At 53.5% G+C, this 19,534-nt stretch overlaps 1 protein-coding gene across 5 annotated transcripts in view; it reads right to left on the bottom strand.

The window, feature by feature from the left end:
- Positions 1 to 19,534, bottom strand: part of STX18 (syntaxin 18) — a 112,349-nt gene that overhangs the window by 8,332 nt on the left and 84,483 nt on the right. For 4 of the 5 annotated variants that reach the window (XM_006918995.3, XM_025051861.1, XM_025051860.1 and 1 more), the window contains 3 exons: positions 19,445 to 19,511; positions 9,204 to 9,319; positions 3,699 to 3,787 (listed from right to left, as the gene is read on the bottom strand). In XM_006918995.3, coding sequence (XP_006919057.1) covers positions 3,699 to 3,787; positions 9,204 to 9,319; positions 19,445 to 19,511 — 272 coding nt within the window. Of the gene's footprint in view, positions 1 to 3,698; positions 3,788 to 9,203; positions 9,320 to 19,244; positions 19,312 to 19,444; positions 19,512 to 19,534 lie in introns of all 5 variants that reach the window. The other variant, XM_025051859.1, reaches the window with a different exon arrangement.

The raw sequence follows: 19,534 nt of genomic DNA on the forward strand, positions 1-19,534 counted from the left end.
CGGGGCTCGGCCTGGAAAGCTGGCTGAGGCCCTCTCTGGGCTCTTCCAGATGTGCCATTTCTGTGCCAAACGCCTTCACACCTGTGGCTCTGGGACCATAACCGTGACCCCCACCTGTGCCCCCGTGAGCCTGGAACCTCCCCGGGTCTGGACCGCGGCTCTGGCGTCTGTGGCGCCCAGATTCCCTCAACAATTCTCGTGTTCTCATATGCAAGTCGAGTTGGCCACAGCCTGCAAGCCCTGCCAGTCAGTCGCCTGGGACTTCCAGGGCCTCAGGGGACCGGGGCTAGGGACACCTTTCATGCGAATTTAAGAACGGAAGTCACATTCATGCCTTAAAAATCATCCCAAGGAATATGTTAGTAAATGCAGGGGGTTTCACTGGAGGCAGTAAAACGAATGTGGGCTTAGAAAAGGGGGCGTGTTCTCAGTGCAACGTCAGAAAGCATTTGGGCGCGGGCGGCCTGACCACAAAACGTGACCTGTGTTCACTCGAGGCACGAACACTCCTGCGTCACGAGTTATAAATGGGAATTTATCGTGGAAATCACAGAATGCTCTGCAACCGTTTTGGAACATGTAACAACTGCTCCTATGAGTGAAATAATGCATTAAATTACTATTATAGGGTTTAATTCATTATTTCACCCCGAGGAAAACTTCCAAAACAGTGATTATAAATTATGACCACAATTTGCTACAACGCTTTCCAATTTAAAACCAATCGCGCAGTATTTCTCTCTCTCCATTTTCAGAGTTAAGCATCTTTAAGTAGGATTCGGGTTAGTCAGGCCACGCGATGTGGTACTTGGCTATCATTCCCAATTAAAAGAGAGGTTAGCGGAACGTCAACGAGCCCGTCGTGAAGACACTGAAGCCTACGGGCCTCGCCGAAGCCGCCTGCAGCGACAGCGAACATCTGGGTGGTCTCGCTGGTCCCGTCACTGTGACATGGAACAGCTGGCGCGTTCTCAGTGAGGACGGCGCCTGGAAGCGAGGCCGTCAGGAGTTGCTACGGAAACAAGAGCCTGGTGAGGCCAACGTTATTCCTTGCAGGCGTCCACTACGCCGCATGTGAGCTCGTGCAGAGGACGCGGCAGGGCACAGTTGGTGTTTCTGTGAGGAGCCGGCATCGGCTCAGCCGCAGCCGCGCGCCCGCACGTGCAGCCTCACATCCCCGACGAGTCTGTGGGGCTGTGGATTCTTGCCAAATTCAAGCTCTGCGGGGCTAATTTTCTGGCCCCAAAGTACGTGGACAGTGAGTGATATGAGGTGGACTCATAAACAACTGTCTAGTCCCAAAGCCCACGTTCCTTCGGCTTTTCTCCCGGGGACCGAGCATCAGCCGGTTTACAGACACGTCCCTTGCTGCCGGCCTCCCTCTGGTCCGCCGTCCAGGCAGCCACGGAGAGGCCTCTACACCTGGCGTCTGCTGCCGGCCGCTGCGCACAGGAGAAAGGCAAGCTCCCCCGGCTCCCCCGGCAGACGACTGCTATCCCTCCAGCTATTCCCCTGACGAGGAGGGTGCAGCAGAAAAGTCCTACATGGAAGGCACATTCTGCCTAACACAAATGCATCCAGTCCTAATGAAGAGACTGTGGGCTACACTTTTATCTCCAGGAAAGACATGTGGCCACGTTTCATTATTTGGAGGAACATGACTCATCATTTTCATTAATAAAATTATTTTGTACAAACTGAGAAAAATGGTGAGGTTTTAAGACACGTCTGCCATCAAGGGAGTGTGACCTAATGGCCCTCTCCTGTCGTTTGCTGGCTGCCCCGCTGCCGCCTGCCCCCCAGTGGAGGGTCCCCGGGTGATGTGTCGTCTCTTCTCTCCCCTGTACACGCTGTTTCAAATGCCAGCAAAGCGCTGTCTCCGTTACTCGTATCTCTAGCTGGAACTCAGATCTCAACGCCCACCAGATACCTCCACGGATGCCCCGCCAGCACCGCAAACTCACACGTGTCCAAGATGAAACCCATCACGTCCTGCCCCACCCCAGGCTGCCCGCCGCCTGCGTGCCCTGCCGTCTCCTGACTGCCGGCGTCCTGCCCTGCCCAGCCCAGTTAGAACGCGCCAGGCGCCCGCCCCGCACACTCGGTCGCGTCGCGTGCTGTCCTCCGACGAGCGTCAAGCGTCTGCTCCCCCTGACGCAGCTCCCACCGCCTCACCGCCGCTTCCCAGCAAGGCTCGCGTCGTCTCCCGGCTGCGGGGGCAGCGGCGGCTAGCCGGACCCTGCTGCAGGCCTGCTGTAGCCACCCTATGCCGGAGGCTCCCGGCATGCGTCTCTGGGCCTGGGCACTGGGCACGTACAGTCAGAGGGTGCGTCCGGAACGTGAGAAGCTGGAGGGGAAGGGCCTGGTGGGCCACTCTAAGGTGTCTGAGTTCCTGCCTTAGCTCAGAATTATTCTTGTCTACAAAGGACAAAGCTAGCTCTGCTTATCATTCCAAAGGAGGCACCACCAGCTCCGAGGGAGCCCTGCAAGGTGAGTCCCAGGAGAGTCACGGCTAATGGTGCCTTCACTTGGGTCAGTTCTGAGCTTCTAAGCTGCTGATTTGAAAGGGGAAAGCACGTATCCAGTGGATAAGTGTCTGAAGCCGAACTGCATATAAAATACTATGAAACTCCGCTGAGTTGCAGCTGCCATCTTGCATGACCCTTTGATCCTGCTGTGGGTGCAGCAAGCACACCACAGTCCTTGCCTACACATGTGCAGCTGTGACCCGAGAGGCCGAGCTCTGCTCAGGCTCTCCCACCCTGTGAGGGGGACAGCTGGACTGCCTCTCTGTACAAACTGCCCCTCAGCTGAGGGAACTCAACTACGAGTGCCCACTGTGTGCCTAGTGCCCTGATGCGTGCACCTCATGGGGCAGCTCACTCAGTCGCTTGCCCCCCTGTGAGGTGGCTTAAAGAAGAAGCAGTAAGTCTGGAGAGCAGGAGGATTCTGAGCCAGTTCTCTGCCCTTGGCAGCCCCCGGCCACACTTGCAGGGCTCGGCCTGCAGACCAGCGTGTGACACTGCTCCGTGGGCCCCCAGAGGGCTGGCTGACTCCTCTGCCAGGTGGCTGTGAGTTTGCCACACGGCTCTCGTGCTGGCTACACACAGCTAGACCATCAGATCCCACCTGGGACTCACGTGAGCTGTGACAGGTGACAAAAGGCAGGGTTTAAAGCCAGGGCTCAGGGTGAACGGTGGCACAGTTGCTCTAGGCTCCGTGACCTTGGGAGGGCTTTGGAGGTTTCGTGCCTCGTTTTCTTCAACTGTCTAAGGGGGGCAAGCAGCTCAAGGGAGCTGAGAACAGCAGCTGAGGCGTTACTCTGCATTTTTCAGCTGTTACTTATGCTTTTTCACATTACCATCACACCAGCAATTCAAACAATTAAAAAGCTCCAGAGCGGCAATTATAAAAGACCATTTAGTCTAGAAGACATTTTACTGCCGCTGAAAAGATATCTAATATTAGTAAAATTATTCCAAGGCAATTTCTTCTTTAATTATGTTACTGCAAATTTAAAATATATGAAAAACACACTAGGAATGAAGAAATCCAGTGGAAATATTGTATCTAAATTATTTATAAATTTTAAAACTCAGTATAAAAATCAGGGCAAGGGCATTTAGGATGACCTACTCGATGAAATAGTCTTACAAAAACCAGTTAAAAAGAAACGATTAAGCAGAGAAGAGCATTACCATTTGTATTTCTTCTGGGGATAATTCATCTTCACCTTTGCCATCTCCCCAGGGTCCCAATTCAGGTTGTGCTTCGGCCGGAATCTTTTCTGTTAAAAAAATAAAATAAAATTAAGCAATATATTCATTTCAGAACAGGCTGGCTTAGGGGGCAGCACATGAGACACGTGAGAGGGGGCAGAATCTTAGAGCTGTGTCCGAATTGTTGGCCAATACTCAGGCATGGCGGCGCGGTTCTTGTTCAATGTGTAGACCTGCGTGTGTGTGTGTGTGTGTGCGCGCGTGCGTGTGTGCAGGGAGGGGGGACGTATGCACACCTGCAGTACTGCAGCGATTTTGGCAATGGCCACAAACCAACGGACATTGTCTGGGGCCAGTCATCACGTGTATCTTACTTCAAAACACACTCACACACTTATACTCCTCCCTCCACTTTTCGAAGGTTGCAAAATATATAGGTATTTTCAATGTAAAAAAAATTAGAAACATGTAAGCAACAGAGGAAAACACCACTCCCTAATGCCACGTCTCTCCTGGAAGTAGCCACTGCTGCTGTTTGGTGGAGCCTCACAGACTTGATCTGAGCATCTTCACAAACAGATCTGCGATCCCCTGCCTCCCTCCACCTCAACCCACAGATAACACAGAGTTTCAACTCAAAGATGTCGGTGCTATGTATTGTTCTAAAACTTGCTTTTCATGGCTTGACAGCAATGTGCCTTGGGGATCACCCCGTGCGGCCCACACAGGCCTACCTCATCCTTCTACACTGCTGCGTGATGTTCCATTGTAAGGGTACACCGTCCTCCCACCGACGAGCCTTTGGTCATTCTGGTTTTTCCCAGAACGATGGTGCCACGTGCCCGTCGCGCTCTGCACATGCCAGCTGCACTCTAGCACGGACGCCTGGGCGTGACGTGCTGGCTGGCAGTGCGTGCTATTTTAAACCGGAGAACTTCGGGGCCGTGATCACACACACCCATGTGGCAGCCCTCCACGAAGCACAGGCTCCCAGAAGGGGCTGCACCAGCCAGGAGTGTGCTGGAGGCACCTGTGTGGCTTACGGGCTGGGGGTGGGGGGACCCCTCCCTGGCTCTCTGTTTCTAAAGGTGACTTTGCGTCTGGTGTCTCAGGGGTGCCTCTGAGCTCTCAGCGGGTTGCCAAGGGCTCCGAGCACACACCGCTGCTTTCCCCCTTGCTTAGTCTCAGCACGTCCCCAGAGCTGACGTCAGCCCCTCGACACGCGCAAAAGACCCGGTGTGTTCCGAGACTGACAAGGGGAAAGAACACAAGCGGACACTGACGTGGACAAGGCACGTTAGGCAGACCACGTGCACAACGGCACGGTTATTTGGGACCTGTCGTCGCAAAAAAGCTCCATGTCATCCACGACCTGTGCAGGTTTTTTAAAAAATGGCTGTTTTTGCCAGAACTGTTTTCATATTTATAATACATCTTCATGTATAACAGTACATAATAAACATATGCATACTTCATACATAAAAAACATCTCTAGGAGACAAGCTGCGAGCATCTTTAGAAACTGATGCAGCGTTTTCTGAGACACTGGTCCCCAGGCGAGACACCCGCACCTCACCTCCTGCTCACCTGGCCCGGCCCAGGGCCCTCTGGCTCCTACCTGACCTCATTACGGTACCCAGGTCAAGCTTTTACTTTTACGTTTTTAAGAGATAAAGACATCAAAATTAGAGACATAGAAACATCGTCTGCATCAGAACCAAGACGAAGTCAGCTCTGAGCTGGAAAGGCGAGTGTGTTAAGGGAACCGTGCTCAGCGGCAGGCTCTCTCTGCAGCCGCTGGGAGCCAGGCGGACCCGCCGGGGGCCACGCGGGACTGTCATGAACCACGCAGCACCCGCCGGGAGCCATGCGGACCCGCCGCTGAGGAATCGGAGGCAGCACGGTGCTCCCCGCGCCACAGCTCCGCCCAGACTTGGCCCCTCCGATGCCAGGAGCCTCCAGTCCGCACTCCGGGGCCTGGCCCCCCCCACCTTTCCAGTCTTGACTCCCAGGGCCCCCACCTGGCTGTGTCGCTGACCCACGACTGCCCTCCCTACCGACTGCATCCCAGCCCTCCGAGCATCACTCACCTGCTCCCTCTGCTAGAACACCTAAGCTGGCAGTGTTCAGGTCTAGACGCATTTCTCAGGGCCACCTCCTCCTGAAGTCCCCTGGCCTTCAACTGAACGCTGTCCTTTGCACCCGTGCCACCTCTCAGCACGGCTTACTTTCTCAGGGGCTGGAATCTTATCTGTCACTGTGAGCCCCGGAGGGCAGGAGCCACGGCCACCCGAGGAGGGTAGCACTCAAAGACCACATGCCCGCCCACTGCTGGGGGCCAAGGCCAGGACACAAGCAAGGGGCACCGAAGACGGCCTTCTGGCTGAGCGAGGACATGGAAGAAACAGCTCTGAATGTTGGCTATGGACAGAGGTCCGCAGTGACCTCGGAGGTGCTTAATGCTGTCGACTAAATAAAAAACTAACAAAACTAGTGCCTTTTAAAAACACACAGGAGTGTAATGGGCAAGAAACCACTGTCTGCCTACAACTGTGGTAGCCCAGGCCTACATGTATTTTTGTCCGAGTTACATCTCGTGTTTCAAAAGGGCACTAAAATCTGAAAAGAAAATGAAAACCTCAAAGCCCAGATATTAAAACTCCTGCTGCTAACTATAGACACACTTATCAGACGCCCATGGACAGGAGAGCCTGTCTCCGGCCGGCGAGAGGCGAGGGCACAGCAGGAGGCTGGCTGTGGGCGACGAGGCTCTCCCACCGGCCCTGCAGCCGGGATGCAGGGGCACGGTCAAGGGCACACGGTGGGCCCCGTTTCCCACGCCTCGTCTCCATCCCCGTCGTCCTCTCGAGCCCTGGGCTCACTCCAACAACTGACACACCGTTTCCGCCTGGAAAACCAACGGGCGCCTCGGCCCTAACGCGTAGACCAGAACGGTTTCCGCTCCCTGCCCGGCCCGCCCAGCCCTCTGCCGGACCCGACCTTCCTTCCGCTTTCTTCGCCTCGGTCCGCCCAGCTGCTCGCGCCCCAAGCCTAGAAGCAGCCCTGACTGCCCGTGCCCCTCACCTACCTGCTAGCTAACCTTCAGCCCCGCACTATGACCAGGGTTTGGGCGTGTCTCTCCATCCCCACCGCTGCCTCCTGAATGTCACACTGTCATCTGGTCGGGACCACTGCGATGGCTCCTAACAAGTCCACCTGCTCCCGCTTTTCCTCACTCCTCTCTGACTCCACACAGCGGGCAGAGGTCTAAACGCAGACCAGACCTTGTCACTCTCAGCCTAAGACCCTCCAGGGGCTTCTGGCTACACGCAGAGCCGACGCCTGACCGCTTCCACGGCCTCCGAGGGCCGGAATGATCGGCCCTGCGCCTCCGCCTCGTCTCCTCCGTGCGATTCTCAGCTGTGCCCCCTGGTGTGCGTGCGTGTACACGTGCGGCGCGCGTGTAAGTATGCTGTGCTCTTCTCTCCCTCCCAGACCTTTTCAGTGGCCGGTGCCTTTGCCTGGAGAGCTCCTTCCTGTGTGTCGGTTCTGATCTCTCCACGTCCTCGCCAACACTTGCTGTTCTCTGCCTTTTTCTCTCTCGCCGTCCTAGCGAGTGTGGAGCAGTAAGTACCTCACCGTGGTTTCGATTCGCATTTCCCTGATCACGACTGATGCTCCGCATCTTTTCATAGACTTCCTGGCCACGTGTCTGTCTTTCCTGGGCGTACTGGAATACCAAGGTCTCCGATCTCTCCGGCAGGCCAAAGCTCTCCTGCTACCAGGCCTTCTCTTTCACGGCACACACGGTGATGGTACACTCGCCTGGGTAACTATTCCACTGACATCTGTTGCCCACTGGACTGTCTGCAGGGTGCCCATTTTCTGCTCACTACCGTATCCCCAGCATGCAGCACAGCGCCCGGCACGACAGTACCCAGTGTGGGCTCGGGGCCCAGTAGGGGCAGGCTGCTAAATCTCTTCTCCCCACTCTCATCAGCCCCAATAATATTTCTTGAACGAATGAATGAGTATGCTTTGTCTGGCATGGGTGAATTTAGATATGCTATCCCTATGCACTGTTTTAGGAAAAACAGGGACCCACAACTTCATGGGTGATGTCGGGGTTCTCCCTCGTTAGGGACAAGTGGAGACAGGGCCTCTGGGAGGCAGGCAGCCACCAGAGGGGGTGGGCTCAGGCTCTACAAAGACAGGGACCCACCTGCAATTCCAGAGCCGCCTTTTCTTGTTTGACTTTGAACAGGTTATATAATCTCTCCAAAGCTGTTTCCTTACACGCAAAATAATTACAGTAACAACTCAAAAGATCCAATAAAGCCGGATCTACTGACACCCCTGCTCGTGAAGGGCTCGCTAACTGTGAGTCTCCTTGCTCTCCTCCACTGAAGCTGTTTTCATGCAGGGAAAGGGCCTCTGGCATCTTCCAGGCTTATAAAGCCAGGAGGCATTCGGAATTCCCTCCCTCGTAAAATGCAGAAAATAAATTACATGGGGAGGCAGCACAGGTGCACAAGTTACTCAGCCCCTAGGAGCCTTTCGCAAGGCTCGCCTGAAAAAGAGGTTCGTGAAACCACCCCAGAGGACAGCTGTACGGATGGCAGTGACATCTGTAAGGAATCGGGACAGTGCCTGGCATCTGGGACCTACGGTAAACAAGAGCCACTGTCATCATACAGAAGAGGAGGCTGCAGAAGACTCTCGGCTTCGGCACGCCACCATCCTGGGTTCATGCACAGCACACCCCACCTGCTCCACGTCTGAGGCAGAGCACACCAAGCACGCACTGTGGCCGTACCGCCTGAGCACAGGCTGAATATCTCCACAACGTCACGCATGTTCCTTTGTTTCCAGACTTGGTGGAGACCCGCATTTGTTAAGCACCCACTGCGTGCTGGGAGCTCTTCTCAGTCAGGGGCCCTGTAGCACACACGAAGACAGGGAGCAAATAAACCCAGACTTGCACTGTGTCCTGCTGGCTCCGCTGGCTGTCGAAGGCCCCTGAAATCACATGCTGCATCCCAAGGCGGGCTGGTCAGCCCCACGCAGGGTCAGCGCTGACAGTGCCCCGAGATCACCGGGCAGTGCCTGGGGGCAGGGAGGCAGCACACCGCCTCTCCCGAGGCTGACGCGCAAGACCCCCGGGCAGACGCCATCGCTTCCTCCTGATGCTAAGTCCCCTGTCTCCAACTCCCTGGGCACAGCGACGTCCGGCCCTTCCTCGTGGACCCTGCCGGTTCCCCGGTGACTGGGGGAGGACAGGGGGAGTCCTCCCGTCCTGCCCCAGCAGCGGTCATTAAGATCCAACTGCGACAGAACAAAGGCCGTGTTTCCTTTGCTCACAAACTCTGCGAATGCAAACAGCACTGGCTCCCTGGGACCGCTCGGCTTCTTCTCCTGCTTTGTAACTCTGCTAACATGTCATACAGAAGACATGCAGGGGAAGACTCTGACTTTAATCCATACCTGGACATTCTTCAGTGACAGGCTTTTCTTCAGAGTCTTTTGAAGGATCTTGTGAAACTTTCTCAGAGGACATGGATTCTCTTGTCTTTGTGTTTGGTTCTGGTTCCAGCTTAGATCTAAAAATAAATAATTAGCAATCATGTGATTTACTTCAGCAACAGGATTCCGTCTGGGCAACACACGGGAGTCCCACGTGACGCCTGCATGCTCGTTCTGTGCCCCGCCCTGGAGAGCAGAGCCGCTGCCTCTGGGCCCGGTGACCACCCTGACACTTGCTAGCGGGGCACTTATGACAGACAACGCGCCGATGTCACCGTCTGCAGTGCGCCACAGGGCACCGGGGGCGCGGGGGAGGTCAGTATGTGCTGAGGGAAAGGCAGGGCCCGCCACGTACTGACACCGCACTCAACACGTGGGCAGGGAAGGCCGACTGTTCCACGTTCAACAAACCCAGGAAGCTGGTTGTTTTACACCAATACAAAAGTTTAAATATAAAAGTGCAAGCCTTTAAACACCCACTGGATGGAACCGACCTGTCTTAGGAACCCAGGCTTCTGCACGTGGTGCTGCCTCCGAGCTCCTCCCACGGCTGTGCTATGTTCCGCCTGCAGGGCTGGGCCCACCTCGCCTGCTCAGAGAGGCCTCCCCTGACTTTCCTATCTGGAAAAGGCCTCCGCCTGTGGCTGCAACACAGCGCCTGCCTGCCTGCTTCATGTGGTCACCGCAGTCCGGAATGACCTTGCTAGTTCATGTCTTTATCATCCACCCGGCTCCACCGCAGTGCACGTGTTTGCTGTGTGTAGCCCGACATGCTAGATGTGTGCCTGGCATTCAGTATTTCATAAATGTAGGCTGAATGAATGGATACTTTGTAACTGTCAGTAAAAGGCTAACAGGAGAGAAAAAAAGTCCGTTATGAAACAACGGGCCTTGTAATGGCTTTCCTGGAATCCACACGGCGCCATGAAGATTATAGGCAGAGAGCCAAAAAGATCTATGATCGAGTTCATGGTAGTAGGCAGAGAGGCTATGAATAAAAAGAACAATGTAAATACGTGTGAGGATGAATCTAATGCCAGCTGGCATTTACGGAGGGCTTACTACGTACCGGGCATTTTTCTAAGCATTTCACATGGACAAGTTTATTTGATGCCAGCCATCCCTACAAAGTGGGTACTAGTGCTAAAGACCTTTTAGCAGTGGAGGAAGCCGAGGTATATGGAAGTTAGTGGGCTGCCCAGGTCACAGGTCATATGTGGCTGTGTTTGTGACCACAAGGCCAGGCTCTGACAAGTGCTCCAAGGAGGGCACACCTGCCCCGGGTCCCACGAGCAGGGACTTCTGCGGTCAAACGCGTCCGAGAAAGCCGAGTCCAAGCTATACGGGTGTTTTACTCCATGACTCCTCAGAGCCTTTCTACACGAGAATACATTCTGGAGCTCCAGAAAGGATGTCTTTTCCAAATATCCTGGCCGCAGAGACCATTCTCATGGAGTTTTATTTTTTTCCCCAAAGGACCCGAGTTCCCAGAAAGGCTGCTCTGCAGCATCAATCCAGTAACTAGTGCTGATTCTGGGAGGTGCTGTGGACGGGGAGGACTCAGGGAGTCTAGAAAGGTCAGCAGGGCAGAGGGCGGGTGGCAGCCACAAGCTGCTCGCGTGGTGGGGAGCCTTCTCCTCGGCCATGCTGCTCAGCAGGACCAGCCTGCTGTCCTCTTGGGCTGTCTTATCTGATGGGTTACCCCAGTGATTCCACGAATGACCTTGACAGTGGATACTGGGTCCTTCCTATACCCCTGGCTGACCGCCCAAGAAGCACTTGGACTTGGGCTTGAATTCTAGTCTGCCACTTCCTTGCAGTGTGACCTCCAGTTCTCCCACGTATCAGGGTTTTTAAATTCCCCTTGAGTTCCTTCATCTGCAAAACGGAGAAAACGGTGCTGGGCCAGCTTCCGTCTCCGCGAAGTGGTTCCCGGCACCTTTCATTCCAACCCGACACCCTGGGGCACTCCAGCTTTCTCCCTTTCCCTTCTTGAATGATGGGACCCCTGGCTTCCAGCACCCTTCCCATCACATCTGCCAAAGATATTGCGAAGACTAACTGAAACCGTGGACCGGAAACAGTACCAGGTAAAACGTACGTACTTTACGAATTCTTACTATGACCAATTCAGTGTTGAAAGTGCTGAGGTGCACAGGGTACGTGTCACGCAGCAGGATCTTGAAAGAGGAGTGAGATTCTGACAGGCGCAAAGGGCAGAGAGCTTAGCCTGGGCCTCGGGAACCTGCTGGAATGGAACTTCTAGGTCACAGGATGGCCGTTTAACTTTGCAGAATCACTCGGCTGTTTCCGTTAAGATCATTTTATGCTCCCACAGCCATGGGGGAGAGAGCCAGGTGCCCCGCATCTGCCGTGTGCATTTTAGCCATTCCGATGAGTGAGATGGGCTACTGTGTGTGTGTTTTATTTTCTTGTGAAACAATCACACAGAAAAGTTCACAGTACAAAGAACCCTTTCTCCCGAGCCGTTGCAGAAGCAGCCGACCTGACGCCCCTGACCTCTGATGTCTTAGTATTCTCTAAACACTAGGGCACTCTGCGACACAACCAGAATATGACCCTCAAAATCAGGAAACTCACATCCATGAACTACTCCCATCCTTTCCCCACGCCCCATTCTATTCTGACCAGTTATCGCAATAATCCGGTTTAGGATCACATTGCATCTGACATCATTTACTTGGTCTCCTTCAGTCCGGAAGGGTTCTTCAGTCTTCCCCTGAGTTTCATGACCTTGGTACATAATAATGTGCCAGTTCCTCTATATTACAGCGGCCCCCAACCTTTGTGGCACCAGGGGCCAGTGCTGCTATGAGCATCTATTGACTGATGGTCTGAGGCGGAGCTGAGGCGGTGATGCTGGCACTGGGGAGCGGCTGCAGATACAGATGAAGCTTCGCTCAGCCGCCCGCCGCTCACCTCCTGCTGTGCGGCCTGGTTCCTAACAGGCCACAGGCTACTACTGGTCTGCGACCCGGAGATTGGGGACCCCTGCTCTATAAGACACCCCTCAATTTGCCTTTGTCTGCCCTTTGCTTGTGGTTGGATTCAGGTTAAGCATCTCTGGTATTAAAAAATAAGTGAAACTCTTCACATTCTTCTTGGATCCTGTCAGGTTGTGTGACTTCACTGTGATCACTCGATTAAGGGTGGTGGCTGCCAGGCTTCCCCACAGTAGAGCAACTCCTTCCCCCTCTGTCATTAATCAGGACAGGGGAGAGAGTGCTTTGACACTATGGAACCGTCAATTTCAAGCTCTCCATTTATTCATTTATTTATTTCTATCTACATGGGTTCATGATGTCCTATTTTAATCAATGGGTTATAATCTGCTACTATCATTTATTTTAATGCTCAAATTGTCTCCAGCTCGGCCAGCAGAAGCCCCTTCAAAAGGCTTTGTGTCCCTTTTGCATGTCCTATCATTTTCTGAGCCCTTCCTCGTTTTCCAGGACAACGAAATGTCCCAGGCTCATTTTACACTCTCCCTGCCCCAGAGTCAGTCACTTCTCCAAGGAGTCATGGCTCCTGGAAGCTGAAACTGCTTTTCAGAAGCCAAGATCTGAGTGTGAAGTCTGCTTATTGCTGCTGGAGTGTCACTGCTTCCAGGCCCTCTCAGTGGACAGTGCCAGAAACATACGGATTCGTTTGCATACCTATACATACACACGCATCTGTAACCATATTCATTTTTATATCACCAGGTAAACTGCAAACCATGAGCTCACACCAGTATCTTTAACTACAATTCAACACCACAGGGCTCATTCTGGCTTCTTCCCCTTCACATATCCATCGTCCTGAGATATCTGCTTACTGGATCAGCCCCTCTGTGTATAAGCAACCCACCATCTCCACTGCCACCCCTCCCTGCTCTGGGGAACTCACCCTGTCACCACGCACACCCACCGTGCTCCGCCCCACACCTCAGCAGCACGACTGAATCGTCCACAAAGGGGAAGGGCTTAACTGGCTTTAAATAAAGGGCTTCTTTAATGTCTGTCGTCCTTTGTGCCCGGAGTAGCTAGTGTGCCAGTTTTCAATTTTAGGTGAACAGAAGGCTGCAATGCAGCAGACTTGGACAAAGTTGAGTGCTTTTTTTTTTAAATGATAAAAACAGATCTAATTATACACAGAACGTCTACTGAAATCCCTCAGGAAAATTACAAATTATCTAGTTGAAGGCGATTTGAAAAAAAAAGTCATTTTTAAAGTCATCAAAAAGATCAGTTTATGCCCCATGATTTATTTAAATTAATTTCTCTAACTGAAGGCTGAACATTTCATAACTGCAATCAACACAGTTTCTACCTGGCCACCATCTGTTTTCCAGGTCCCTTATTTGAAAAATCTTGAGATTTTATTTAAAATTTTAAAAGAACAAAAGGAGAAAGGAAAGAGGAAGAGAAACAGAGTTTTTCAGTTTTGGAACAAGAAACTATATGGGAGAGATTCTTTGCAAATCTTAAGGAAAGCCCTACACAAATATTAGAGAAAAATAATTCATATTCCAGGTTCAAGTGCAGCTCTGATATTTCTTTTACGTCCCCAATAAAGGCTCTAGGGAGAAAGAAGACATACTTGACATGTAATATGATAGGACTGTAATTTAGAAAGTGGCTTCCAACTTAGGTGTCCACTCGGGAGCAGGTACTGTGTGCTCCCACGGAGCAAGAAGCGTCTCACGCTGCCGTGATTAAGCCACCTGCACCATCGTCCACTCACTTGCGGCAGGTGTTTACTGGGTACACACCAGACACTAGGTGATTTTCAGGCCAGGGCTTCTCAAAGTGTGGTCCGTGAACCAGACCGCAAACCGTCAGCGGGCTGCTAGGAGGCAGGTGCGGCACTGAAGAGCAGCACTTAGAACATCTACACGACCTGACAGTACCCCCAAGTCAGTGGCCTCGTCTCCTGAGCAGGGTCCAGCCCAGGTCAGGCGTCATCGAACTACTGTGGCGGGTCACCTGACGGGGGAACCCGTCCTGCACGGTGGGAAACACACATCGGTCTGTGACGGACGGCAAAGAATGCACAACGAAAGACAGCCCTTCGCCTCGGAGAGCCTGCCTTCGCCAGGGGCCGGCACGCTTCTCACGTAAAAGGCCCGATGGTAAATATTTTAGGCTTTGGAAACCGCATGTGGTTTCTATTTTGTATTCCTTTTTCCTTTTGTTTTGCAAACCTTTAAAAATATAAAAACTGCTTAGCTTGAGGGCTGTAAAAAAGAGGCAAAGGGCTAGATTTGGCCCATGGGTCAGTCTGCTGATCCCTTTTGTAGACATGAGTAAGACCACTGTTCTGGGTACTGAAAAAGACAAGGTCAGGGGCAGGGGACCTGGACAGGGCACGGACTTTCCGCTATAGGACGAATGAGGTCTGGGGACCTGACGCACAGCACGGTGTCCACAGTTGCCAACACCGCATCACACAACGCGAAGGACCAGGGACCTCGCCACCTGGAAACCGTTCTCAGAGCAGCACTTACTCGGGGGACCAGCTTTCCTCAGAACAGCATAGCCAATTCTTACCTCTTCTGTCCTTTAGGATTCACAGCAGGGCGCACTAACGTCTGGTAATTCCCTTCAAGCTACAGTGACAAATTTGGCAGGTGCTGTAACGCGCGGCCCGTCCCCTGCCTGCTGTTCCATGAGCCACCCGGTGCTAGAAGAAACCGCTGTCTCTCGGGCAGGTATGGCTTATCTCTCGGGCGGGTATGGCTGTCTCTTGGGAGGGTAAGGCTTATCCTTCTCCAATCTCCCTCGGGACAATCTCCCTCGGGACGTCTGCACTCCTAAGAGCATCGTGTAACAGCGCAAGTGATGAGTTCCAACGATGGGCTGACGACCAGCAGGCCGTAAAGCATGGCTGGTCACGGGCAGTACAGAATCGGCAGCCTGCCGCTTGCTGAGAAAGAAAAGGCTACTCGGAGGGAAAGGCCTCGTTTTTTAAGTGTGGACTTCTACAAAGTTTATTCTGTCTCCACAGAACTAGCAGAAAAAGCTATCAGTGGTTAATTCCGATTTCCAGATTGCCACCTTTAACCGCTTCCCCAAGAAAAAGCCAATGCTACACAATGTGATTACTTTCTGGAAAGGGGAAATAGCTGACCAATTCAGATGTTTTTCAACTAGAGTATGTGCCCAGGAAGACACCTGGGGGTTATTTCAACTTAAGTCATAATCAAATATTAGTGCTTTACAGCGGCCAGGAAGATAAAGGGCATATTTCAAACCCTTTGAGATGACAAAGCCACCTGTGCCGATGTTGTGTCCAATAGTGGCCCACAGCCTTTCCAGTTTATAAGCTGTCACTGTCTAGTCCTGAGGAGCCAAGAAGGACTGGCTGTGCCCATTCCTTCCTCCACCCAAGAGCTACTAATTGAGCACCTACTCCGTGGCCACCAAGGCACCGGGACTACAGAGACGAGACCCCAGTGATAGTTACCAGCTCAAGGCCACTAGCAGCAGGTGTCGCCGTCGACTCATGCGGGGTCGCGGGGCGGGTGAAACGCGTCACATTTCACAACGGCGCCACCCTGAGAAAACAGCCATGATGGGAAGAGCGCAGAAACACCAGCTGAGGCTGCTCCTGGCAGATAAGCAAAGCACTTCCACCCGGTTCGGAGTAAGAGCCCTTCGGAATGGCAGATGAGCACGAGGCCACCGCGCTGCGAAATGAACACCCGCACAGAACGCCTTTCTTCTTAAACGGTGAAGCGACCTAAACAATCGGACTGCTCCTTAACCAACAAACATCCTTTTCTTTCACCAAGAACAAAACAAACACGATAGTAGCAAGAAACGTCATAAAACATGAGCGCCTGGGTTTCTCAAGTCTATTTTAGAAGAAATAGTTTTAGCTATAACCGTTACCAATCTAAAAATAAAAACAAAAACAAAGAACCCAGCCAATCAACTTGACAATGAACAAACTCCACTTAAAATGTGTCACTTAGGAAATGTGTCATTCACTCATTCAACAGTCCTTAATGGGGGCTTCCCCAGACCTAGGCGGGCCTCGTGCTGCATAACGGGGTGGGCTGGGCTGGTGACGGCAGCTCCCGCAGGGGGTACGTGCTACCCCGACCATGACAGTGTGCAGGGACCCACAGAGGAAGGAGCCACCATATGACACGGCCTACGGCAGTGGTAGCCCTCACAGAGCAGGTGACACCTTCACTGGGGCGGGAAGGGTAACGGGGGTTTGCCAGATGGACGGGGAGGGACAGAGACTTCACGTGAAGGGTGTTCAGGACAGAGAACTCAGCGAGAATTGGCGTCAGAGCCTCGAGGAACTAGCCCCTTCAGAACCCAAGTAGTCGAGTGTGGCTGGAGCATAAATCCAAGGGCTGCAGTCCAGCCGTCATGGGCCTCGAGTGCGTGCTGCGAAGTTGAGCCTTCGTAGGACATGGATGCGAAGAAGTGACAAAATTCTGTTTGGCAGGTCCACTCTGGAGCAAGGCGAGCAAAGCATGGAAGGGGGCTGGGTGCTCTGAGGAGGGTCACGCAGTTATCTCCCTCAAGGTCCTTTGCTCAGAGTAACTGGCACAGGGCAGCCACGTGGCAGGAGACGAGGCTGGGCTGCACTGTCTAAATGAGAACAATTCCCGTCTGACCGATCCTAATTTGTCAAAGCCTCTGCTGAGAACCAGGGACTGCGGAGGCGGCGGCAAAACCTCTTCTCGCTTTATTTGGGGTACTTGTTCAGTTTACTTGGGCTACTTGTTCAGTCTCAAGTGCTGGGGCCTGCCCACAGCAAGGAAGCAGACTGGCATCTCTCCCTCGGCGGGCAAGACCCGGGGACCAGTCGTCTCGATGGCAGGTGGCACGCCCTTGGAGGCCCACCTTCCCCTCCGAGACCCACCGCTCAGGCTGCCCACACTCCTCCTCCGGCGTGCACTGCCCCCTCCCTCTCTCACACGTCCCCAGTGGCTGTGCCTTCAGCAGCCAGCACGAGGACCTCGCCTGGGATACCCGCCCTATTGCCCTGGGGTTCAAGCTTTCCCCACACGCTCTGTGGTGCCAGGCCCGCCGCCCCCACTCTGCGAGCCCCAGTTTCCTGGGGGTGCTGCTATTTATTAACAGACTGCTGTGAGGCGTGAATGGGATCAATTGACATACTGCCTGGCACATGGTAAATGCTTAACAGTAGATACGAGCACAAGTTAACGTAGAGTAACCATTCGCTACCTGTTTCACCTGTATTGACTCATTTTGTGCCATCCAACAAGGTATTACGTATTTTTCCATTTTCCATACTGAGGAAACTAAGGCACAGAGGAGTCAAGCAACCTTCCCAAAGCCACACAGCTCGTAAGCGGCAAGGCCAGGATTTGAACACAGGCTGTCTGGCCGCAGAGTCTGTGCGCGGAGGCACGAGGCAAGGCTCCTCGCAGTAGCAGTTTCCCCTCTAAACTCGCTGCTGGCCTCACCGATGATGACATGTCCCGGCTGAGCTGGCTAATTCTTCACGTTTACGTAGCACCCGACCCATCTCTTGCTGCTCCCTGCCTGTGCTCTCGGGGCCTTGCGTAGTAAGTGGTTTTGCTGACAGATAACTTCGCTCACCCACTTACTGTCTCCCATAAACACTTCTATTGGCTGGTGTTTGCAATTTCAAAGCTGTTTCATGAACGTGCAGACACGTTAACACAGCAGGCCTGAGACTGCTCTCCCTAGCGAGGCCTGTTTGCAAGCTTGGCCTGGGGCTGCTGTCTGGGCCCCTGGACTTGGTTCCCAGCCCCCAGCTGCTGGAGGGGCATACTGTGCCCGAGCCGTGCAAACACTGTGGCTCATGCTGACGTCCGCTTTCTTCTGGGGCCTGGAGGTTCGGTTCACGCCAGGCAGCAGGTGCCTGTGTGACCGCCCCACGAAAATCCCTGAGCGGTGGGTCTCTAATGAGCTTCCTGGTGGACATTTCACACAGGTCGGCACAACTCCACTGGAGAGGACTCTGGACGCATGCGCCTTCTCTCTCTGCTGTTGGCTTTGTACCCTGTCCCTGCTAATAAGTCACAGCCATGAGGAGGGTTTCTGCTGAGTCCTGTAAATCCTCCTAGCAGAGCGCCAAATACAATAAGAATTCAGAAAATGTAGTCCCGAACAGTACGTACTGTTATCTTCAAAGAGAACACTCCAAAATCTTTCCAAAGTTATAAGTAACCAAGGGCCAGGGCCTGGACCCAGCTCTCCATGTTCATTTAGGGTCCAATCTCGGGCTGGCCGAGTGGCTGTGAGGACAGCAGCTCTGAGGACCCGGTCCTCGTGCTCTAGAAGCTGGCACACGGCCCAGTGGGGAGGACAGATGGGGGAACTGACAGGTGCCGGCTCCGCTGTGGCCTGGCTGTGTGGCCCTAGGCACATCATTTTACCTGCAGGGGCTTCAGTGTCCTCACCTGCAAAGGGGGCTCGCAACAGTATATGCACAAAATGGGGGTTGGGCGCTGAAGTGGGGTGCGTACCGGGAGCAGCTGGCGTGCAGGGAGCATGGGCAGGAGGGAAGAGCACGTCACAGCTGCCTGAGGAAGGCGTCCCGGGGAGCACTGCTGGCTGCGCACCAGCCCCCACCCCAGAACGCGCTCAGACACGGCAGGGAGGGAACATGGGGGGCGGAGAGACCCAGGTAAAGTGGCTAAAACTGCCAGCCCCAGAGGGTTATGAGACGACAGAGGGACCAGGAGCCCGGGCGCAGGCCGCAACTATGCTACCGCCTGGCGGCGGGCCTCAGGCGAGCCCACTGACTGCCCAAGCCACAGCCTCCCCGCCTGTAACATGAGGGTAAAAGCCACCTGCTCCGTGGGGTTGTCGTGAGCGAATGAAGCCGCTGGCACAGGGCCTGACACACGGTCAGTGCTGAACAAACACGATTCCAGCATCTGGTGGAGAAATCCCAGCCGGGCACACTGTGCAGCTTCAGCGCTCCGGATCAGTACTATTACTACTAACACGCATTAGGGAACCCGAGAGAGACAATACTTACAATCTCTTCTTATCCACCACGCGTTTAACTCGGATGGCTCTTTGTTCTGAGTAAAGTCTACACACTCCTGTTGCAGGGGAAACACCAGAACACAGACCGTTTAAAACCACTTCCAGGCAAAGGTAGCATTAAACATAACGCGACACTGTTTATTACTACTACTAACACGCGTTAAGGAACCCGAGAGAGACAATACTTACAATCTCTTCTTATCCACCACGCGTTTAACTCGGATGGCTCTTTGTTCTGAGTAAAGTCTACACACTCCTGTTGCAGGGGAAACACCAGAA

Source organism: Pteropus alecto, unplaced genomic scaffold (assembly GCF_000325575.1).
Source record: "Pteropus alecto unplaced genomic scaffold, ASM32557v1 scaffold5, whole genome shotgun sequence".
NCBI lineage: Eukaryota > Metazoa > Chordata > Mammalia > Chiroptera > Pteropodidae > Pteropus > Pteropus alecto.